At 42.7% G+C, this 24416-nt stretch overlaps 2 protein-coding genes across 6 annotated transcripts in view; one reads left to right on the plus strand and one right to left on the minus strand.

Moving 5' to 3' along the window:
- krit1 (KRIT1 ankyrin repeat containing) overlaps positions 1–16209 on the minus strand; it is a 75442-nt gene extending 59233 nt beyond the window's left edge. The window contains exons 1-2 of one of the 2 annotated variants that reach the window (XM_041184901.1): positions 16066–16209; positions 6620–6777 (exon numbers count right to left, since the gene is read on the minus strand). In XM_041184901.1, coding sequence (XP_041040835.1) covers positions 6620–6721 — 102 coding nt within the window. In that variant the 5' untranslated portion in view covers positions 6722–6777; positions 16066–16209. Of the gene's footprint in view, positions 1–6611; positions 6778–16065 lie in introns of those variants that run through there. The other variant, XM_041184903.1, reaches the window with a different exon arrangement.
- The window catches only part of LOC121276465 (ankyrin repeat and IBR domain-containing protein 1-like), a 145926-nt gene continuing 137705 nt past the window's right edge, over positions 16196–24416 (plus strand). The window contains exon 1 of one of the 4 annotated variants that reach the window (XM_041184898.1): positions 16196–16313. The gene's annotated coding sequence lies outside the window, so the exon portion shown is untranslated. The remainder of the gene's footprint in view (positions 16314–24416) is intronic. The other 3 variants (XM_041184899.1, XM_041184897.1, XM_041184900.1) reach the window with 3 other exon arrangements.

Consider the following 24416-nt stretch of genomic DNA (forward strand, 5'->3'; position numbering starts at 1 on the left):
TCTTCGGTCTTCCCAATATTTAATTGAAGAAAATTTCTGCTCATGCAGCTCCGGATATTGGACAAGCAGTCTGACAATTCAGGGACAGTGGAGGGATCAAGAGAAGTGGTGGTGGGGTAAGCGAGGTGCCATTAGCATCAGTTTCCACATGAATGCTATGTTTTTAGTTGATCTTGTCAAGGGGCGGCACATGCATGAGAAATAGGAGGGGACCAAAGATAGATTCCTGGGGGACGCCAGAGGTAACTGTGCTGGAGTGGAAAGAGAAGCAATTGCAGGTGGTTCTGTGGCGACAATTAGACTGATCAGAATGGAGCCAGGCAAGTGCAGTCCCAGCCATAAAAACAAAAAACTCTGGACGCTGGAAATCCAAAACAAGAGCAGAAATACCTGGAAAAACCAGCAGGTCTGGCAGCATCGGCAGAGAAGAGCAAAGTTGACGTTTCAAGTCCTCATGACCCTTCAACAGAACTAAGTAAAAATAGGGAAGGGGATGAAATATAAGCTGGTTGGGGGTCGTGTGGTTGGTTGGTTGGATGTTGGGGGGGGGGGGTGGTTTGTTGGGACAAGCAAGCAATGATAGGAGGAAATAACCAAAAGATGTCACAGACAAAAGAACAAAGAGGTGTTGAAGGTGGTGATATTATCTAAAAGAATGTGCTAATTAAGAGTGGAGAGCAGGACAAGCAAGGTAGCTCTATTGGGGGTAGGGTGAAATAAACGATGGGTGGAATACATTTAAAAATAATGGAAATAGGTGGGAAAAGAAAAATCTATATAAATTATTGGAAAAAACAAAAAGGAGGGGGAAGAAACGGAAAGGGGGTGGGGATGGAGGAGGGAGTTCAAGATCTAAAATTGTTGAACTCAATATTCAGTCCCGAAGGCTGTAAAGCGCCTAGTTGGAAGATGAGGTGCTGTTCCTTTAGTTTGCATTGAGCTTCACTGGAACAATGCAGCAAGCCAAGGACAGACATGTGGGCAAGAGAGCAGGGTGAAGTGTTAAAATGGCAAGCGACAGGGAGGTCTGGGTAATGCTTGCGGACAGACCGAAGATGTTCTGCAAAGCAGTCACCCAGTCTCCGTTTGGTCTCTCCAATGTAGAGGAAACTGCATTGGGAGCAACGAATGCAGTAGACTAGGGGGAAATGCAAGTGAAATGCTGCTTCACTTGGGCCCTTGGACGGTGAGGAGAGAGGAAGTGAAGGGGCAGGTGTTGCTTATTCTGCGTTTGCAAGGGTAGGTGTTGTAGGAGGGAGTTGAGGAGTAGGGGGTGATGGAGGAGTGGACCAGTGTCACGGAGGGAACGATCCCTACGGAATGCCACCGGGGGGTGAAGGGAAGATGTGTTTGGTGGTGGCATCATGCTGGAGTTGGCGGAAATGGCTGAGGATGATCCTTTGAATGCGGACGCTGGTGGGGTGATATGTGAGGACAAGGGAGACCCTAACATGTTTCTGGGAGGGAGGAGAAGGCGTGAGGGCAGATGTGCGGGAGATGGGCCTGACATGGTTGAGGGCCCTGTCAACTACCAAGGGTGGAAAACCTCGGTTAAGGAAGAAGGAGGACATGTCAGAGGAACTGTTTTTTGAAGGTAGCATCATCAGAACAAAAGCAACGGAGGAGAAGGAACTGAGAGAATGGGATGGAGTCCTTACAGGAAGCGGGGTGTGAGGAGCTGTAGTCGAGGTAGCTGGGGGAGTCGGTAGGCTTGTAATGGATATTGGTGGACAGTCTATCACCAGAAATTGAGACAGAGAGGTCAAGGAAGGGAAGGGAAGTGTCAGAGATGGACCACGTGAAAATGATGGAGGGGTGGAGATTGGAAGCAAAATTAATAAATTTTTCCAGGTCCCGATGAGAGCATGAAGCAGCACTGAAGTAATCATCGATGTTCCAGAGAAAAAGTTGTGGGAGGGAGCCAAAGTAGGACTGGAACAAGGAATGTTCCACATACCCCACAAAGAGACAGGCATAGCTTGGGCCCATGTGGGTACCCATAGCCACACCTTTTATTTGGAGGAAGTGAGAAGAGTTAAAGGAGAAATTGTTCAGTGTGAGAACAAGTTCAGCCAGACAGAGGAGAGTAGTGGTGGATGGGGATTGTTCAGGCCTCTGTTCGAGGAAGAAGCTGAGAGCTCTCAGACCATCCTGGTGGGGGATGGAGGTGTAGAGGGATTGGACGTCCATGGTGAAGAGGAAGTGGTTGGGGCCAGGGAACTGGAAATTGTTGATGTGACTTAAGGTGTCAGAGGAATCACGGATGTAGGTAGGAAGGGACTGGACAAGGGAAGAGAGAAGGGAGTCAAGATAGCGAGAAATGAGTTCCATGGGGCAGGAACAGGCTGACACGATCGGTCTGCCAGGACAGTCCTGTTTGTGGATTTTGGGTAGGAGGTAGAAGCGGGCCATCTGAGGTTGGGCGACTATCAGGTTGGAAGCTGTGGAAGGAAGATCTCCAGAGGAGATGAGGTCAGTGACAGTCCTGGAAACAATGGCTTGATGTTCAGTGGTGGGGTCATGGTCCAGGGAGAGGTAGGAGGAAGTGTCTGCGAGTTGACGCTCAGCATCCGCGAGGTAGAGGTCAGTGTGCCAGACAACAACAGCACCACCCTTGTCAGTGGGTTTGATGGCAATGTTGGGGTTGGACCTGAGAGAACGGATTGCAGTAAGTTCAGAGAGAGGCTGGTTAGAATGGGTGAGAGGAGCAGAGAAATTGAGACGACCAATGTCATGCCAACAGTTCTCAATGAAAAGATCAAGAGAAGGTAAGAATCCAGAGGGAGGGGTCCAGGTGGAGGGAGAATATTGGAGGTGAGTAAAAGGATCCGTTGAACGGGGAGAGGACTCCTACCCAAAGAAGTGAGCACGGAGACGAAGGCGGCGGAAGAAGAGTTCAGCATCATGCCGAGCCCAAAATTCATTGAGATGAGGGCGTAAGGGTATGAAACTAAGTCTTTTGCTGAGCACTGAACGTTCAGCGTCGGAGAGGGGAAGGTCAGGGGGTATAGTGAATTCACGGCTGGGGCTGGGATTGGAAGATGGGGTGGGGATAGAGGGACAGGCAGGGGTGGAGGGTCTTGGATGGGTGTTGGTGTCGATGAGTTGTTGGAGCTTGTGTTCCTTAGCACTTGAGAGAAAGAGAAAAAGTTTCCTGTTGAGGCGTCAGATGAGACAAAGAATAAAATGAAACTGGGGGGCACACGCAGCTTTGAAAAAGGGTGCGGTGATGCTGCTGGAGGGAGAGGTTGAGTGTGTTCATATGGTGGCGCATGGCACTGAGTATGGATCTCAGAATGTGACAGTCCCAGCCAATTGGATGATGAAGGAGATGCATGGGAGGAGGATGGTGTGATTAACCATGTCAAAAGTTAAAGGCAATTCGAAAAGGACATTGAGGGATAGTTTAGCTTTGTCACAGTGACATATGAAGTGACTTTGACAAGTGCCATTTCAGTACAGAGGGAGGGACAGAAACCTGATTGGAGGTATTTGAACACTGAGTCCCAAAGATGATAGTAAATTGAGAGGCACCAAGACGTTCAAGGACTCTGCACAGGAAAGGAAAGTTGGAGGTGGGGCAGTGGTTTGCAAGATCGGAAAGATCAAGGGTTGATATTTTGAGGAGAAAGGTGATGATGACAGAACCTGAGGAGAGAGAACCATTAACAATATCAGCTAGCATGGGAGCCAGATTAAGAAGTTGGGTAGACAGTAGTTTACTGTGAATAGGACTGAGAAAGCAGGAGGTGGGTCTCATGGACAAAATGAGAATCAGCAGAACCGCATGGGACCAACTGCATCACAAGATAGATTCTACATCTTGAGTTGAGGCTTCATTAATGTGAAATATACTGATAAGCTTGATTTAAAAGATTTCTGCTTGTCAAAATATTGTCAACAAAGCAGCCTAGGCTTAGAACAGGAGTCAGTATACTAGCACAACAGTGAGCAAAATGACTCAGATCTGAATGCACAGATGTTAATGCCAAGAAAGGCCACCTACCCCAGCTTCTTAAACTACCTATTCTTCCCAGCTATCTTGTCCCTTTGTCTTGTTTGCAATGCAGGTCTGCTCTGACCCCTGATCTCTCTCTCTCTCTCTCCTGTTTTGCCTTCAGCATCCCCCACAATGGTGCTATTGTTTAAGACAAATTCAAGAACAAAGGCTCATTAATGCTAACAGCTGCTTATATGCAGCATCACTTTTCCTATCTTAACATACCACATCTGAGAAATTTTGCAAGCAACACAAAATTCATCAGGATTGTACAAACTGTTTTTGCCTTTAAACAAACATGTTTTAATGGAAGCTTTTAAACTGAAATAAGCATACTTAATAATGACATGTATCTAGGTTATTATATATTATATGCACAATATTACACAAGCTTTTTTTTTTACAATTAAGCAAGGTGCATGTTTCATCAGGTCAAAAAATAATTATAGATGAGAAGTGCCTTTCAGCCCATCTTAATTTATCCATCCAGAAAGATTCTAAGGTTTCCTCCCTCCGTTACAGGATGCAAATATTTTTTACATACTTGCAGGGTATTGCCTGTATTCTTCTCTCTGGAAGTCTATTCCACACATTGATCACTCAGCGCACAAACAAAAATTTCCTGATATCAGTCCTAAATTTACTTTTTACTAGGTTAAACCAGTGTCATCTTGTTCTACTCTTGCATTTTAATTTGAAAAAATATTCCAAATTTATCTCTGCCATTTCTTAACTATCATGTATACCTTCATCAGGACCGCTTTCAGAAGTATAATTTCCTGGCTGAAAAATCCAAGACTCTCCAATCCTTCTTCAGTATTTAAAGCTTTGATATTAGGAATCAATAACAAGCTCTTCTCTGCACTGCAGTCAGCACTGCAAATCATAATTATCTATTGGTCAAGTCCATTCCTTCACCCATCACCCAAAAAAGTAATGAATATGATAAATGCAAATTTAATGCCAATTTTTAGGAATGGGTAATTAGAAAGAGTCAATCAGTATTAGTACAATTAGATGTCAAAGGCCATCAGTATTTGCACGCATAGGTTTCTTTTCTCTCATTCAGAGTCTTTGTGGTCCAACTTACACATACATATGTAAAGATGCAGAGAATTTCTGTTTAAGCAGACTGGAGGAGTTGTGAATGAAGTTGTATCCACATGGTGCTGACTATGTGGAAGAGGTCCATAGAATCATAGAATGGTTACAGCTCTGGAGGAGGCTATTTGACCCACCATGTCTATGCCGGTTCTTTCAGCTCGTCCCATAGGTTTGAAGGAAATGAATAAGACCTACCAGGTATTGGGTACTGTCTATGTTAAAAGTGATCTTTACCAAATAGACAGATCAGTAATATGTTCATGAAAATTATCAACGTGATCTTAAAAAGTGCTGCTACTTTTAACAATACTATAAAACATTAAAATATACTATAATGCACTCTAAGTGCTGGGGAAAAAACTGAGAATTGTCAAAATAGGTTCTACTTCCCTGCATAGCTAATACAAAACAAAATTAAATTTTTAATCTATTTCTGAATGTATAAGTTACACAATAATATCGCAATAAAAATAAAGACAGTCAAAAACGGATGTTCAGGCCTCATGAAAGAATATTTTTAAAATATTCATGACAATTTGCTATAGGTAGCACTGAATTGCAAAGCTCAAAGATCAGTAATTTCTATTACTGACGTCCAGCTATGTGGATTTCAAAATATATATATTTAGAATTGTATAATAACTGAGCTTTCCAGATTTTTAGAATCATAGAACAGTTACAACACAGGAGGCCATTCGGCTTGTCATGTCCGTGCCAGCCCTCGGCAACATCAACTTACCTAGTCCCATAACCCACCTTTTCCCCATAGCACTGCTGATAACTATTCAATTCTCTTTTGAAGGCTTCGATTGAATCTGCCTCCACCACACTCTCCAAATCCTAAACACTCGCTTCACAAACAAGGTTTTCTTCATGTTGCTGCTGCTTCTTTTGCCCATCACCTTAAATTGAGGTACTCTGGTCCTCGAACCTTCTACCAATGGGAACTGTTTCTCCTTATCTACTCTGTCCTGACCCCCCCCTTCAATTTTTTGCCAATCTAAGCTCGTCACTTATATCCTAACTTTCTATTTCTATCGCCCAATTAATTTCCGGTTCAGGCCACAAGGTTACCTCCAGTTCCATGGGCCTTAATTTTCGTTAGTAATTTTTTTACTCAAAATCATTGCAAGTGTTTTCTGAAAATCCTGTGTGTTAAATAAATTTATTTACCATTCGAGTACTCTCTCAAAAAACTGCATTTGATTAGCTGGATGCGCTTTTATGTTGGCAGTTATATGTGTAGTGTACTCCAAAACACTGTGCATTAAGGTCTAGTTAAAAAAAAAATCAATGGATGGTCAAGCTGGCTCTTACAGATGTCCATCTACTATTCATCCATGTGCCAAAAAAATTCTCCATTATAACCAGAAAAAAATTAATTGTCTTAGTCACTGGAATTGAAGCTGCAATACCACCTAATTGTGCCTAACAAATCATATTACATAACACATTTACTTTTGGCATTCTACACATCTTAAAGGAATACTTAAAAAAAAGTATTTACTTGCTTACTTCATACGATTTTGTTCGATAGTCACGAGAATTCAAACTAGCAGCATTCTTAGGACGAATCACTGCAATATATGTATCTTCTGGATCATTGAGACTGCCCATCGCTGTTTCACTCCATTTACTTAGTTGGAATCATAGCAACCACCTGTACAGTTCACCTGTGAACATAAAACAAAGTGTTTCTTTTCTCATTTAAGGAGCAGAACATCAAAAGAAAATCATTTCATATTTGTTGAAGATTTGCAACTTATAGCAGTAATGAATGAGTTGGTCATTTGGGATTTCGAGACAGTGAAGCAGTAGGCAAAAATCAATCATAGCATCCTGGAAACCTGAAAAAAGTCTGACGCATTGTCAAGAACCTTATGTTTTCTTTATATGGTCAACAATTTGTCATTAACTGCTTCTTCAATTCTATTGACTTCACCAATGTGTTTACCTTTTTGCTCGGTCACAATGCACACAGAAAAAAAAATGACAATTGGCAAAGGAAAATAGCACAAGTCAGATGCATTGATAGACATGTCAGAAAATCCACATGGCTAAATTTGGTAATTTTTGGATGAATCTAATTGATGATTAGTAATGAACCTGGCAAGTAGGTAACTCCCTTACCTACTTAAAAACAAAAACAAAAAAACTGCAGATGCTGGAAATCCAATTTCAACTCTTTCTTGGACTCGAACTCAAGTTCTGTCGAAGGGTCATGAGGACTCGAAACGTCAACTCTTTTCTTCTCTGCCGATGCTGCCAGACCTGCTGAGTTTTTCCAGGTAATTCTGTTTTTGTTTCCCTTACCTACTTGCCAGGTTCATTACTAATCATCAATTAGATTCATCCAGCTGAAATCCTGTGAAACAGGGTAGTTTCTCAGGTGCAAAGCCAGGTCATTCAATTCAGACGCAAATATCTTTGGTTATTCCTGCCTTAAAATATACAAATGACCCTATGACCACATGAACCTTAGCAATTCAGCCTCGAAGCCATGCAATATAATCACATTTGCATTGTTATTTCTTTCTTGGTAGTTTGTGCTGTAAACTTTGTGGGCTTGGGAATTTGAAATGGATTCTTTCTTTAAACACTGTTACTTAATATTGGAGGATAAGCCCTCAGTCAGAACACTAAGATTGATAATGTCAGCAACTTGAGATTTATGGGATTTTATATTTGGCTCCCAAACACCCATGGTACATCTTTTCAGCACAAACTACTAAAAAGCTTAGACACAAATGTTTAAATGTAAAGTAATATTACATCTCTAACTTTTCCCAATTCTGATGAAAAGCCATCAACCTGATACTTGAACTCTGTTTCTCTCTCCACAGATGCTGCCTGCTCTGAGTATTTCCAACATTTTCTGTTTTATTTTAAATGTAAGCTATTTAATTGCAGCTTTGATTGAGTTTGAACTTAATTTTTTGGGCTGACCACTGGTGAACTACCACAGAAGTCCAGTTAGACAGCAAACTACTGTTTATTGCAATGGTTGATGCAAGACAAGCATCTTTGATGCTTTTAATATTCAGAACAGGAACAATTGTTTATTTATTGTAAATATTAATTATATATTTAATATTTATAGTCGTTTGATAATACAGAACTTGAGGATTGCTGAAAAAAAGAGAGACCTTTTTGTCAGAATTTTTCATCCTGCACTCATCAGGACAATTTGCAAGAATACCTGTCTTAGTTCTGATGAAGGGTCATACAGACTTGAAACGTCAACTGTATCCCTCTCCACAGATGCTGTCAGACCTGCTGACTTTTTCCAGGTATCTTTGTTTTTGTTCTAGATTTCCAGCATCTGCAGTGTTTTGCTTTAATCATTTATATTGTATGAGAAGAGAATGCTGACCAGTTGGCAAGTGTACTCTGATTGGTAGAGGCACTGCCATGGAGAAATCACTGGTTGATAGCGCCAAGCATTGTTTGAAATTTAAACCAGGCAGCTTGAGTCTGATCCAAGACATTGCCCTGAGGAATGAACCAGCGAATGGCTGTCAATTATTTTGTTTGACTGAAACAGGTGCAATGTATGTTTTTCTGTCTGCAAAGAACAGGGCCCTGTGTCTCTTTAATCAGCAATATTTAATATTGTTCATTTTTTCATTTACTATTTAATAAATCCATCCATTAGTGTATAGGCTAAGTCACAGGCTGAGAGGTTTTATATTTCTGCCTTCCAAAATCAAGGAAATCATGAGGCCTCATCCAATAAGACGGAATACCATGGCAAGAGCTCTACATTTCACCCCTAGGCTTGGTATATTTACCTAGATATTAGGCAACTATTGTTACACTTTGGGTCGAAGGCAGCGAGGACTTGCTTACAGGAATATTCTAGCAATGAACTATAGAAAAAAATCTAATGTTAAAGCCCAAAACTATAACAATTATGGCAGCTCTTTTCTGTTGCAATACTGCCAAAGAATTCTTATGCTATAAAAGCAGTTGCATTTATATTGCAGGGTTGATTCCACCACACAAAGAACAGAAAAGTTTTACGCACAATACACAATTTACAGCCATTGAGCAAAGTTTCTACATAACAGCAAGTGGAGACTAAGATAAAAGCAAAAAACTGTGGATGCTGGAAATCCAAACCAAAAATAAAAATACCTGGAAAAACTCAACAGGTCTGGCAGCATCTGCGGAGAGGAACACAGTTAATGTTTAGAGTCCGTATGACTCTTCAACAGAACGAAGTAAAAATAGAAAAGAGGTGAAATATATATCTTATATTTCACCTCTTTTCTATTTTTACTTAGTTCTGTTAAAGAGTCATACGGACTCTAAACGTTAACTGTGTTCCTCTCCGCAGATGCTGCCAGACCTGTTGAGTTTTTCCAGGTATTTTTATTTTTGCTTAGCAAGTGGAGACTTACTTGTGGGTGTATAGTTTAGCTGAGGCACTCAGCTTGCCTGCACAGCTGGAAGCAAAGCTGTCTCCAGCACAGACAGACAGTCACCTTTTATTACCAATGAGGTAATCACTTAGTGGTTGGTCTCAGGTGCTGTAGAGACAGTAGCATCATCTCATTTACTTCACCATACCACACCTGAACTTGAAGTTGTTGACACTAACATAGTAAACAGATAGATAAATGAAGGTGTATTTATTGTTTCCGGAGACTGCAGTGTTTCTGCTTTTGCCCATGGGACCGGTTGTGCTTTCTATTTACAAGCTTATCCATACAAGCTCACTCCTGGTGAGCAGGGACAAAAGGGTGTGAGCGGTATTCAATGGGGAAGACAATGTGAAGATGAAGTGGATTTTAGCTGCTGGGGATACATTGTGATGAGGTGACCACTGGCTGCCCAACTTCAGGGAAAACAGTAAATAAGCAACAGAATCAAGATGAGTGGGTTGGATGGAGAGGTATGGCAGTTAGGAAGCAACCATGTGATTGGTTGAATGTAGGGGCTGAGTGAATATTCCTTAAAGGGAAAGAGGAGTGGAAGGAAGGAGCTAGTGGTAAACCTAAGAGGTATGAAATGCAATGAAATTGAGGATGATTGGGGAAGTAAGAGGAAATGGAAGTGGATTGCTACTAGCTACAGGCCATATCTCTCCACACCAGCTACTAGGAGATGCAGCCTACAAACCTTGGCACCTTTTGACACATGCGTCCAAATGAAGAAGATAGATGATGCAGCAAAAGGGCACAATGGCAACAACAAAAGAGGATTAGAGAAAGGTGAGAATAGCATCATGTGTTCGATCAAGAATAAATAGATTCACAAACCACATTCAATTAATTCCTTAACATTAGAAGTCAGAATATATTCAGCTAGTTTTTCCAGATACTGAGAGATGTTCCTACAGGACAATTTTGGAGAAGCATCATTGCAGGCCTAGGTACAAATTATCTGCTTTACCAGCAAAGATTGTGTAGCATAGCAGGTAAAAGCATGAGCAAGACAAAAATATGCCAGAAAAATACAATCCTATTTGCAACAGAAGCAGAGAAAAGAGAATGCTCCAATTAGCCAGATTTACCTTGCAGAGGGTGGCACAATGCTCTGCCCTCGCTCTGTTTCTTTCCCCAGTTTCTGGTCCATCTGCACCCAGTTCATTTATTCACGAGACCTATATCCTTCTCCCTTGACCCCATTCTACTGAAACTGGGGACCTCAAACTTCCTTTCCTGACCCTGGTACTAGCAGGTGTTATAAATTGTTCCCTCCATTTCAAACATCTCATCATCAATGTCCTACTCAAAAAATCTAGCCTGTTTCCTGTCCTTTAGACACAACTGCCCCAAATCTAACCTTTCAACTGTTGTTCAGCCCTGTGGGATAGTTTGGTTCCACTCTTATCTAACTGATCTGAGCCAGTGGATCTCCAGCATTGGCTTCTATTCCAGCCTCATGACCTATAAGGCCCAGGGATCTGTCTTCAGCACCATATGTAAATTCCGTCCCTTGGCGACTTCATCTGCAGACGTGGGGTCAGTTTTTTCACGTTTGTTGGCAATGTTTGTTGGGGAATCAGGATGCAAGTTACTTGTCATAGGATTCCTAGCCTCTGACCTGCTCTTGTAGCCACAGTATTTATATAACTATTTCAGTTCAGTTTCTGGTCAGTGGTCACCCCCAGGATGTCGACAGTGGGGTATTCAGAGATGGTAATTCTGTCTTGTTGGAGAGGTCATTACCTGGCATTTGTGTGGTGCGAATGTTACTTGCCAATTGTCAGCCTATCCCGGATATTGTCCAGGTCTTGCTGCAATAGCATAACCATGATTGAATCCTCCATCATCAATGTCCTGTAGATACCATTGACCAGAAACGGAATTGGACTAGCCATATCAATACAATGGCTACAAGAGCAGGTCAGAGGCTGTGACTTGTGTGGAGAGAAACTCACCCTCCTGACTCCCCAAAGCCTATCCACCATCTACAAGGTACAAGTCAGGAGAGTCCACTTGCCTGGATGAGTGAAGCTCCAAGAACACTCAAGAAACTTGACATCAGCAAGGACAAAGCAGCCTGTTTGACAGGCACCCCATCCAGCGCCTTAAACATTCACTCCCTCCACCACCAGCTCAAATTGACTGCAGGGTTTACCATCTGCAAGTTTAGCAACTCATCAAGGCTCCTTTGGCAGCACTTTCCAAACCTGCAACCTCTACCACCTAAAAGGACAAAGGCAGTAGATAGTAGATACATGGGAACACTACAACCTGCAGGTTCCACTCCAAGTCTCTCACTATTCTGACCTGGAACGCTATCATCTTTCCTTCACAGTTGCTGGGTTAAAACCCTGGAGCTCTCTTCTAACAGCAATGTGGGTGTAACACTTTATGGACAGCAGCGGTTCAAGGAGGTGGCTCACCACCACCGCCCCAAGGGCAATTCAGGGACATATAATAAATGCTGACCTTACCAATGATGCCCTCATCCCATGAATGAATGAATAAATAAACTCCTATTGCAACAACCAATTTGCTCATAAATGAATCCAGGCATTTTCTCTTAGAATGGATTCACAAAGCAGCTTAAGTGTTGATCATATTTTCCATGAAAAAGTTTCTTTTTGCATCTTGGCTTCACGTCATCCTACACGTGCTTCTGGATACAGAATTTCAAAGATTCACAACTCTCTGAATGAAGACATTTTGTAATTTTCCTGATTTGCCTTCTTTGTTCCATTTACTATCTTATGAACTTCTGTATGGTCAGTTTGCAAATGACTCCTTTCTATGCTTAAAAGACTAGAGAAACTCATGCTTTCTTCATCACTCAGATTTCTAACATGAGCAATCAGGTTCATGGCTGCTCTTTGCATTGCTTCCAATGCTCTAGTGGTGTCTCAAGTCTCAATGACTAGAACTGGATTGCATTTTATGGGTGTAGTCTGACCAGAGCATTACACAGTTGGACCATGGCTTCCTCTGACTTGTTTTGGCTTTGTTGATTCAATGTGATGTGATGAGTGGCAAGTCTGCTGTGATTTCTTGATCTCTTTCAACACCATTTGTGGACTATGTGCAGTACCTTATATTTATCTGCATTCAGCTTGTTGCAATTGTTGTGGCTACTTATGTATTTTGCCCAACACATCTGACCTGCCTACTCCAATTCCACCATCTTTCCTAGCTTGGTTTCATCTACAATTTTGGACATAATGCATTAAACATCTAAATTCATGTCATTAATGTAAATATCACTATAAACAAACACCCAAAATTGTACAGCCCTGGTTAAATTTTATAGTTATTTTATGCAACATTACAATATTTCTAATGGTATTTACAAATGAATGTTGCTGAAATCTGCAAAGAAGTGCCAATGCAAGGCAAACGTACATAATCTCACATTATAAACATGATGTTTGCTTTATTTTATGCAATCCTCGGCCATTGAAATGTAAGTAGGCCTATTTACAATACAATAGCTGAAGCCTAGGCTAGCAATCACCTAAAGTAAATAAAATGGCTAGAAAAGTAAAATGTACCACTGATTAAAAAATACAGGGTGCGGTCAGCAAGGTTCGTGTTGGCTCAGCTCAGGTCACAGACTTCCCACGCTAAAGGTCGATGAGATTTTTAAAAAGTGTGATTTTTGAATGTGTTCGGTTTTCAGATTTATGGATAAAGAATACGCGACCTGTATTAACATTTTATTTTCAAGGGAACAAGAAATGGGAGCAGCAGGTGATTTGAGCCTTCGAGTCTGCCCTGCCATTCAATATGATCATGGCTGATTTTTCCATGATTTACCCGCTGCCCCTCCATATCCCAGGCACTACATAAACTAACAAGACAAGTGTTTTCTATTTTCTCGCTTGCAAAGAAAGAATTTGCACTTGGATAGCACCCTTTATGATTGCAGGCCATCCCAAAGCTCTTTATGGCCAATAAAGTACTTTTGAGATGTGATCACGATTGTAATGTTGGGAAACGTGGTAGCCAAATTGCACACAGCAAAGACCACAAATAGCTGTGAGATAAATGAACATATCAAGTTTATCTGATGGTAAGTAAATGCTAGTCAGGAAACTGGGAAAAGTCCCTGCTCATTTACCACCCTGGATCTTTTTTGTCTACCTGAGAAGTCTAGAATGTGGATTGAACATGAACACCCAAAAAGGTAAAAATAATTGTACTTAGAAGGAATACATAAGAAGAAAATAGAGTGAAGATTGAATTGGACGGTGTCAAATTGGAACAAGTAGATAAGTTTGTCTATTTAGGACAAATGATAACAAAAGACAGTAGATGCGCTGGCGAAGTCAGAGAAAGGATAGAGATAGCCAGGAGTAATTTCGTGAAGATGAAGGATATGTTAACAAGAAAACTCAAGTTTGTAACAAGGGGGGAAAAAACATTTAGTTGCTACATGTTAGCCACTGTTCTATGCCTCAGAGACCTGGAAAATAAGTAAAGATCTGGGGAAGAAAATGAAGGCCTTAGGCATATGGATGCTAAGATAAATGGTCTGTATATGGAATTTTTGCCATAAGACAAACGAAGAGGCACTTGAAATTGCAAAAGCAACAATAACTCTAAAAAGTGTCATCAAAAGAAAATGTCAGTATCTCGGCCATTTGATCAGAGCTGTAAAGTTACAGAGATCTCTTCTAAAAGTAACGGTGTGTTTCCTAAAGGGAGAAATGTAGTGCAGCAGAAATAGGGGTCAAACTAGGCATAATTGGATGATGGACAGCACAGAGCTGTTGCAGGTGAGCTATAGCGGGTGTAAGAATATGATGCAAGATAGATGAGCATGACATACCATGGCAACAGATCTCCTAGTAGGAGTAGCTAAAAGCACCAGTAGCAGAGAGGGCAGACTTAGCTTAACAATTTATGCAAAATAATGAGATGTTAAAGTAACTGAACTGAATGGCAGAGCAGGCTCCAAGGACCAAGTGGTCTATTCTGCTCCTGATTCGTATGTACATAACTGTGCAGCACTCCCTTATACTACACTTGTGTTAGTCCAAATTATTTCTTCAAGTATCTGTAGTACGGTTTAAACCCAGTTTTCAGATTGAGATGTAAGAGTACTATTACAAATGCTGACAACAATTTGCAATGAAGAAAGGAGATGGTGGCGCAGTGGTAATGTCACTGGACTAGTAATCTGATTGCCTGGGGACACAGGTTCAAATCCCACCATAGCAGCTAGTGGAATTTAAATTTGATTAATAAATCTGGAATATAAACTAGGATCAGTAATGGTGACTATGAAACTATCATCAATTGTCATAAAAACCCATCTGGTTCATTAATGCCCTTTGGGGAAGGAAATCTGCCATCCTCAGCTGGTCTGGCCTGCATGTGACTCCAGACCCACAGCACTATGGTCTTAACTGCCTCTCTGAAATGGCCTCGCAAGCCAGTTCAAGGGACAATTAGGGATGGGCAACAAATGCTGGCCTTCCCAGCAACTCCCACATCCCATGAAAGAATAAAGAAAAATTGTATTTCCTCCCAATAAATAACATGAAAATACGTGACCCAGAGTCCTTAATAAACATAGCATAGTGCAATGATACAAAGTTGCTACACCATAGAATTCCAGTTTCCTTCAATGTGCCAATATTGAAAGTTTTGGAGTAAGGCCATTTCTGGAATGGTTACCTATATATAGAAAGTGACAAAACTGCAAGTTGCTTTGGATTCAAACTGGCAGCAAACGCAACTTCACTATCTTTTCACAATCACAAAAGCAGCTCCAAATCTCCATACTTGTAATAAGAAGAGAAACAAAGTATGGAATAAAGCTTGGATAGAAATATATGTTCCAACAGGGAAAATATCTACACCATTTCATGAATAAAAACAGATGCTGGAAATATCCAACAGACCAGGCAGCATTTGTGCAGAGCGAGCTAGAGTTAACGTTTCAGGTCGATGACCTTTCATGAGTTCTCACGAACTGAAATCTTTAACTATGTTTAGCTCTCCACAGATTTTACCTGACCTGAGTATTTCCGGCATTTTCTGTTTTTATTTCAGATTTTCAGCAGCTGCAGTACTTTGCTCTAGTTTGTAAAGAGATTTGTCTCCTAGTTCCCAAAAGTAAATTAGATAAAATGTTATCATTGCTACCGATTCTTCATTGTACATCCCAGAGCAATTCCGTTCCTCACTTCACCGATTATCTATTTATGCAGGAATTACAACAACCTCTTGTGGATTACACAAAGAGAACCACGGATTGCTCAAGTCCATGGACAGGATCACAATGTGGACTTCAGAAAAAATCCAACTCAAACCATCAGCAAAGCAGCCGCGGTAGCTCGAGTTTTAACGATGAAGCCGCAGGCTCATAATTACAAACCATTAGTTGTTCAAAACATTAACTACCGCCCGAGTAATATGGGTGGGTGGGTGGGGAGGGAGGGGGTGGTATAGGAGAGACAAGGGTCACTAATTTTCCACAGCACTATCTTCATAACACCATTTGGAAGATGTGGAAAGCACACTTACCACTCCCCTCTCCTCATCCCGCTTCCACTCAATGCCGGAATTTAACTGGAAACAACGACTATATCCTCCAGCCCCAAGAATCCCAGCGTCGTCCTGCTCTTCCGGGTCAAAGAGCACCCCCACCCACCCTGAGAAAACAGGTAGGAAATACTTCCGGATCAGAAGTCTGGGCTTTTGTTTTCACGCAGTCTGAGTTGAAGCGGAGGAGAAGGTGGAGGAAGAGGAGAGCGGCTGGCGGTGCCTGCAGGGTAACTCACACTGAGCCAGGCACTGCTCCTTTCTGGGGGAGGTTTCGGAAACGTGGCGCTGTTGGGGGGTGGTGGGGGGTGTGGATTATGCTCGGTTGAGAGTCCTGTTGTCGCGGCGGCTCTGGTACTTTGGGGCCTCTCAGATGGGGCGGTGTTACTTCCTAGTGTCGGTTCGGTGTTTGCCGGGGCCTGGGGCTCGGCCGACCGCCCGCTGTCCCTGAGATTCTTTGTTTCGCGGGCACCCCGGGTGCACGGCAGCAGCGGTTCAAGCCAAAAGGAGCAGTATCCGAAGACCGGCCGGCAAACACCACTTGGAACCCCATATTGTATAAAATATATTCGAGATGAAGGTTAGCTGGAGTGAAAATCGCACTTAATGATGGTGTTACTCTGTCGCTTCGAATCGCTTTTCTGTCTGAAAGATTTGGGGAGCGGATTAACGTTTGCTATTGTTTGAAAGCAGAATGAAATAAGGTGCCAGACCTGACATGTTTGGTATTTTGCTTACGCAGTCGTGTTGCTTGATATGGAGGTTGACTCTTGTGGTTACCGTGACTGCAACAAGATTAACCCTGTGATTACTTTTGACAGTATAATGTTGGGGAATAAAGTGCATGTTATTTCACTTAACCCAACTGTAGAATCAAACTGTATTAATGTTTGCTTTTAATTTTGTTTTGAACAAAGAACAGCATAAGCAAGGAGTTAATTTCTATAAACAAAGGTATCTTCTTTATATTGTAATTCACCACCAGCTCAACCTTTGAGCCTCCTTTCAAGTTTACTAAAATGACAGGTGACGAGCTTTGAAAGAGATGAAACTGACCATGCAACAGTTTTTGAAATGTCCTGAAATGCATAAACTTGGATTAGTTATTAAAGGAAATACTGATGCTCAGAATTTGATATTAGGAAATTTACTTCTGTTAATTTATGATGAGGGTGGAGTGATGAAACTGTACAAACGAGGTAGCTAGTGACTGGCAAAATGGGCTACATAAAATCTAACCTGTATGACATGGCAAACAAAATTCATTATGGGTATCATAGCACCTATATTAGAAGTAAATGGATGGCACCCTATTGTGCAGCAATGGATCAATTTGAAACAGATCTAGAGACATTAGATAATTTTGTTCAGGATTTCTGTGTGGAAATAGTGTTCTTTTTTATATTCATTCATGGGATGTGGGCTTTGGCTGGGCCAGCATTTATTGCTCATCCCTAGTTGCCCTTGTGAAGGCGGTGGTTGAGCTGCCTTTTTGAACCACTGGGGTCCATGTGGTGCAGATAAACTCACAATGCTGTTAGGAAGGGAGTTCCAGGATTTTTACCCTGTGATAGTGAAGGAACGGTGATATATTTCCAAGTCAGGATGGTGAGTGACTTGGAGGGTAACTTCTAGATGGCGGTGTTCCCATTTATCTGCTGCCCTTGTCCTTCAAGATGGTAGTGGTCGTGGGTTTGGAAGATGCTGTCTAAGGAGCCTTGGTGAATTCCTGCAGTACACCTTGTAGATGGTGTACATTGCTACTACTGTGCATCAGTGGTGGAGGGGGGTGAATGTTTGTGAAAGAGGTGCGAATGAAGCGGGCTGCTTTGCCCAAGGTGGTGTCGAGCTTCATGTGAGTTGTGAGAGCTGCAGTCATCCAGGCCAGTGGGGAGTATTCCATCACACTCCTGACTAGTGCCTTGTAGATGGCTTTGGAGAGTCAGGAGTTGAGTTACTCGTTGTATGAGTCCTAGCCCCTGACCTGCTCTTGTAGCCACAGCATTTATATAGCTAGTCCAGTTCAGTTTCTGGTCAATGGTAACCCCCCAGGATGTTGATAGTGGGGGATTCAGTGATGGTGATGCTGTTGAACATCAAGAGGTGATAGTTCAATTCTCTTGTTAGAGATAGTCATTGCCTGACACTTGTGAGGTGTGAATGTTACTTACCACTTGTCAGCCCAAGCCTGGATATTGCCCAGGTCTTGCTACTTTGGACATGGACTACTTTAGTATTTGAGGAGCCGCGAATGGTGCTGAACATTGTGCAATCATCAGTGAGCACCCCCTTCTTAGTTATGATGGAAGACAGGTCATTGGTGAAGCAGCTGAAGATGGTTGCCGAGGACACTACCCTGAGGAACTCCTGCAGTGATTTGTCCTGGAGCTGAGATGACTGACCTCCAACAATCGCAGCTATCTTCCTTTGTGTTGGGTAAGATTCCAACCAGTGGGGAGTTTGCCCCCTGATTCCCATGGACTCCAGTTTTGCCAGGGCTCCTTGATATCACACTCGGTCAAATGCTGCCTTGATGTCAAGGGCAGTCACACTCGCCTCCCCTTGGGAGTTCAGCTCTTTTGTCCATGTTTGAACCAAGGCTATAATTAGGTCAGGAGCTGAGTGGCCCTGGTGGAACCCAATCTGGGCATCAGTGAGCAGGTTATTGCTATGCAAGTGCCACTTGATAGCACAGTTGATGACCCTTCCATTACTTTATTGATGATCAAGAGTAGATTGGTGGGATAGTAATTGGCCAGGTTGGATTTGTCCTGCTTTGTGTACAGGGCATACCTGGGCAATTTTCCACATAGCAGTTTAGATGCTAATGTTGTAGCTGTAATGGAAAAGCTTGGCTAGTGGCATGGCAAGTTCTGGAACGCAAATCTTCAGTACTATTGCCGGAATATTGTCAGGGCCCATAGCCTTTGCACTATCCAGTGCCTTCAGCTATTTCCTGATATCACGTGGAGTGAATCGAATTGGCTGAAGAATGGCATCTGTGATGTTGGGGACCTCCCAGAGGAAGCTGAGATGGATCATCTACTCGGCACTTCTGGCTGAAGGTTGCTGATACTTGAGCCTTATCTTTTGCACTGATGTGCTGGACTCCTCCATCATTGGGGATAGGGATATTTGTGGAGCCTCCTCCTCCAGTGAGTTGTTTAATTGTCCAACTCCATTCACGACTGGATGTGGCAGGACTGCAGATCATTGATCTGATCTGTTGGTTGTAGGGTTGCTTAGCTCTGCCTTATCACTTGCTGCTTAAGCTGTTTGGCATGCAAGTAATCCTGTTATAGCTTCACCAGATTGACACCTCATTTTTAGGCATTCCTGGTACTGCTCCTAGAACACTCTCCTGAGCTCTTCTTTGAACTCGGGTTGATCCCCTGACTTGATAGTAATGATAGAGTGAGGAATATGCCTGTCCATAAGGTTCAGATTGTTTTCGAGTACAGTTCTGCTGCTGCTGATGGTCCACAGCGCCTCATGGCTGCAGGAAGAATTGCAGTAAGTGAAAACTCTTTGTCCTGACATTGTCAGTGCAACTTTAAAATATTTACTTATGCACTGATAAATTGTTTCTCATAGTGTGTGCTGAAGTACTGTTTTAGTGTATAAAGTCAATCTGTTTAAAAAAAAATAACATTTTGGAAGATGCCAGCTACATGATGTATTGATTATATTTTCACAGTTAAATATATTATAGTGGGTTTGCATCTTAACTTTCTAAAGTGCCTGGTATATAAATATTTTTTTTAAGTTGGTTACACAAAATAACCAGAAGTTTAGAAAATGAGCTGTTGCTTGGCCGAGGCTATTCCACTTCAGTCATCAAAGGTTGCACAAGAGCATTTGATCTCAGCTCTCCTAACATTTATAAATTACTTGAAATTTTAGCCTGGTCATCTGAATCTGTTAATTAGGTTGGATGTGAACTCCCTTCCAGATATCTATCCCTATCTAGGACCATCTGAAAGGAAGAATGATGTAGGTCTTTTTCAATTTAAAAACACCAGCAGCACTGACGCAACCTTGTTGTCTAGCTCACTACTCCATTAAAGCAAATTAGCTTAGTGTGGTAAGATGAGAATTCTCGCTATGTTTCAAATGACATCATCACAGCTGGGCAGGAGAAAGGGATGCTGGTGCTGTGGGAGGGTTGGAAGGAGAACTTTGAGGGAACGTCAGTTTGTGGTGCTGGTAAAGGGCTTCCTGATATTCAGTTTCCTTGAATTCAGTTGGAAAATGGGTATAATTTAGATGGGTCGAAGGGTCATGAGGACTCGAAACGTCAACTCTTTTCTTCTCCGCCGATGCTGCCAGACCTGCTGAGTTTTTCCAGGTAATTCTGTTTTTGTTTTATAATTAAGATGGGGTTGTTTTTAAAATAAAATGCTCTCTTTTTTAAACTTCAAACATCAGGTATCTCTTCACAAAGAGTTTTCTGTCATGATGAATAAATTGGTTCTGCAGAAACAGGCATTGCTGTAAATTGAGCCAAGTCTAGTTTGTAACATGGATTACGCATTAAGATGAAAACTTTTCAGTAAAGTAAAGCTGACGGGCATTTGTTGCATCTTAAACATAATGTAGAATCTCTGTTTTTGAATACTGAGCTGTACTCATAAACAATTAAAAACCATAGTCTTATAAATGTACGTCCACAAAAGAAAATAGTAGACTTTTTTAAAAATTCATTAAGGGGGATGTGTGTGTCGCTGGCTAGGCCAGCATTTATTGCCCATCCCTGATATCCCTTGAAAAGGTGGTGGTGAGCTGTTTTCTTGAACTGCTGCAATGACCATGGTGTAGGTACACTCACAGTGCTGTTAGGGAGGGAGTTGCAGGATTTTGAACCAACGACAGTGAAGGAACGGCAATATATTTCCAAGTCAGCATTGTGAGGCTTGGAGCAGAGCTTCCAGCTGGTCGTGTTCCCATCTATCTGCTCCCCTTGTCCTTCCAGATGGTAGCAGTTGTGGATTTGGATGGTGCTGCCTAAGGACCCTTGATGAGTTTCTGCGGTGCACCTTGTAGATGGAACACACTGATGCCTCTGTACATCGGTGGTGAAGGAGATGAATGTTTGTGGATGGGGTGCCAATCAAGCAGGTTGCTTTGTCCTGGATGGTGTCAAACTTCGAGTGTTATTGGAGCTGCACTCATCCAGGCAAGTGGAGAGTGTTCCATCACACTCCTGACTTGTGTCTTGTAGATGGTGGACAGGCTTTGGGGAGTCAGTAAGTGAGCTATTTGCCATAGGATTCTTAGCTTCTGATCTGCCCTTGTAGCCACAGTCTAGTTCAGTTTCTGGTCAATGGCAACCCCCAGGGTGTTGATAGTGGGGGATTCAGCAGTGGTAATGTTGAATGTCAAGGGACAGTGTTTGGACTTACTCTTGTTGGAGATGGTCATTGCCTGGCACTTGTGTGGTGTGAATGCTACTTGCCAGTCCAAGCCTGGATATTGTCCAGGACTTGCTGCATTTAGACATGGACTGCTTCAGTATCTGAGGAACCACGAATGGTGCTGAACACTCTGGTTGGGCATAGGACACTACCCTGAGGAACTCCTGCAGTGATGCCCTGGAACTGAGATAATTGACCTCCAACATCCACAACGATCTTCCCTTGTGCTAGGTATGAATCAACCAACGGAGAGTTTTCCCCCGATTCCTATTGATTCCAGATTTGCTAGGGCTCCTTGATGCCACACTGCCAAATGCTGCGTTGATGTCAAGGGCAGTCATTCTCGCCTCGAGAGTTCAACTCTTTTGTCCATGTGTGGACCAAGGCTGTAATGAGATCAGGAGTTGAGTGGCTCTGTTGGAACCCAAACTGAACATCAGTGAGCAGGTTGTTGCTTAGCAAGTGCTGCTTGATAGCACAGTTGATGATACGATACCTTCCAACACTTTCCTAATGACTCAGAGTAGACTGATGGGATGGTAATTGGCTGGGTTGGATTTGTCCTGCTTTTTGTGCACAGGACATACCTGTCAATTTGCCACATTGCTAGGTGGATGCCAGTGTTGTAGCTGTGCTGGAACAGCTTGGCTAGGGGTGCGGGAAGTTCTGGAGCACAAGTCTTCAGTACCAGTGCTGGAATATTGTCAGGGCCTATAGGTTTTTCATTATCCTTTGCCTTCAGCCATTTCTTGATATGTGGAACGAATCAAATTGGATGAAGAATGGCATCTGTGATGCTGGGGACCTCCGGAGGAGGCTGAGATGGATCATCAACTCGGCACTTCTGACTGAAGATTGTTGTAAATACTTCAGCCTTATCTTTTGCACTGATGTGCTGGGCTCCTCCATCATTGAGGATGGGGGTATTTGTGGAGCCGCCTCCTCCAGTGAGTTGTTTATTTGTGCTCCACCAATTACGTCTGGATGTGACAGGGCTGCAGAGCTTAGATCTGATCCGTTGGTTGTGGAATTGCTTAGCTCTGTCTATCACTTGTTGCCTCTACGGTTTGGCTGGAAGTAGTCCTGTGTTGTAGTTTCACCAGGTTGGTACCTCATTTTAAAGTATGTCTGCTGCTGGTCCAAGCATGCCCTCCTGCACTCGTCACTGAACCAGGGTTGATCCCTTGGCTTGGTGGTGATAGCAGAGCAGGGGATATGCCGATCCTTGTTGTTACAGTTTGTGGTTGAGTACAGTTCTGCTGCTGATGATGGCCCACAGCGCCTCATGGATGCCCAGTCTTCATTTGCTAGACCTGTTTGAAATCTCTTAATTTAGCATGGCAGTAGTGCCACACAACACGATAGAGGGTATCCTCAATGAGAAGACAGTACTTTGTCTCCACAAGGACTCTGTGGTGGTCACTCCTACCAATGCTGTCATGGGCTGATGCATCTGCAGGCAGGTTGGTGAGGTCAAGTATGTTTTTCCCTCTTGATGGTTCCCTTAACACCTGTAGCAGACCCAGTCTAGCCGCTTTGTCCTTTAGGATTCGGCCATCTCGGTCAGTAGTGGTGCTACTGAGCCACTCTTGGTGATGGACATTGAAGTCCCCCACCCTGGGTACATCCTGTGCACTTGCCGTCCGCAGTGCTTCCTCCAAGTGATCATCAACATAGAAGAGTACTGATTCATCAGCAGAGAGGTGGGGTTGCGGTATGTGGTAATCAGCAAGAGGGTTCATTACCCATGTTTGACCTGATTCCATGAGACTTCATGGGGCTGGAGTCAATGTTGAGGACTCCAAGGGCAACACCTTCTTGACTATATACCACTGTGCCGCCACTTCTGCTGGGCCTGCCCTGCCTTTGGGAATGGATGGTGATGCTTTGTGCCTGGGACATGATCTGTAAGGTATGATTCCATGAGTATGACTATGTTAGGCTGTTGCTTGACTAACCTGAGACAACTTTCCCATTTTTGGCACAAGCCCCCAAATGTTAGCAAGGAGGACTTGGCAGGGTTGTCATTTCCGGTGCCTAGGCCGATACCGGTGGTCCATCGAGTTTCTTTCCTTTTGACTGACTTTTTAGTAGTGTGATTCAACTTTGTGGTTTGCTAGGACTTTTCATAGGGCATTTACAAGTCAACGCATTACTACGGACCTGGAGCTACATGTAGAGCAGAGCGGGTGAGGATGGCAGATTTCATTTCATAAATGGCATTCGTAAGCCAAATGGGCTTTTAAGGCAGTCAACAATGGGTGCGGGGTCATCATTAGACTTTTAATCCCATTTTTTTTTAATGAATTCAAATTCGAACCTGCTTTCCCAGAGTATTACCCTGAGCCTCTGGATGACCAGTCCAGTGATAATACCACTATGCCACTGCCTCCCCCTAATTTATATTGTGCCTTTCACATCCTTGGGAGGTCCCAAATCACTTCAGTGATTGGACTATTTTGAAGTGCAGGCACACTCTTAATATAGATAAACATGACAACAGATTTTGTACACAGCGAAGCCTGTCAGACAGCAGTGACGTAAATAACCAGTTAAGCTGTTTTCGTGTTATTTGAGAGTTCAACGCTGGCCAATATCTTGGAAGAAAACTCTCCCTGCCCTTCAGAGCGTGATGGCCTTTTTTTATATCGCATCTTAACTAGGGGCACGAGTAAGGATTAAATTATCACCTGAAAGGGGAGCAACAGAGCATTTACTCAGCACTGCACTGAACTATCAGCCCAAGTTACGTGCTCCAAGTTCTGTAATGAAAGGCACAACCTTCTGACTCAGACAACAAAATTAACAGTTGCGCCAGGTAGGAAACATAATGGCAGTAATATTCAAACTACAACAGCTTTTCTATATATTGCCTTATGCATAGTAAATGCCTTAAGGCACTTCAGAAGAGTGTTATAA

Source organism: Carcharodon carcharias, chromosome 3 (assembly GCF_017639515.1).
Source record: "Carcharodon carcharias isolate sCarCar2 chromosome 3, sCarCar2.pri, whole genome shotgun sequence".
NCBI lineage: Eukaryota > Metazoa > Chordata > Chondrichthyes > Lamniformes > Lamnidae > Carcharodon > Carcharodon carcharias.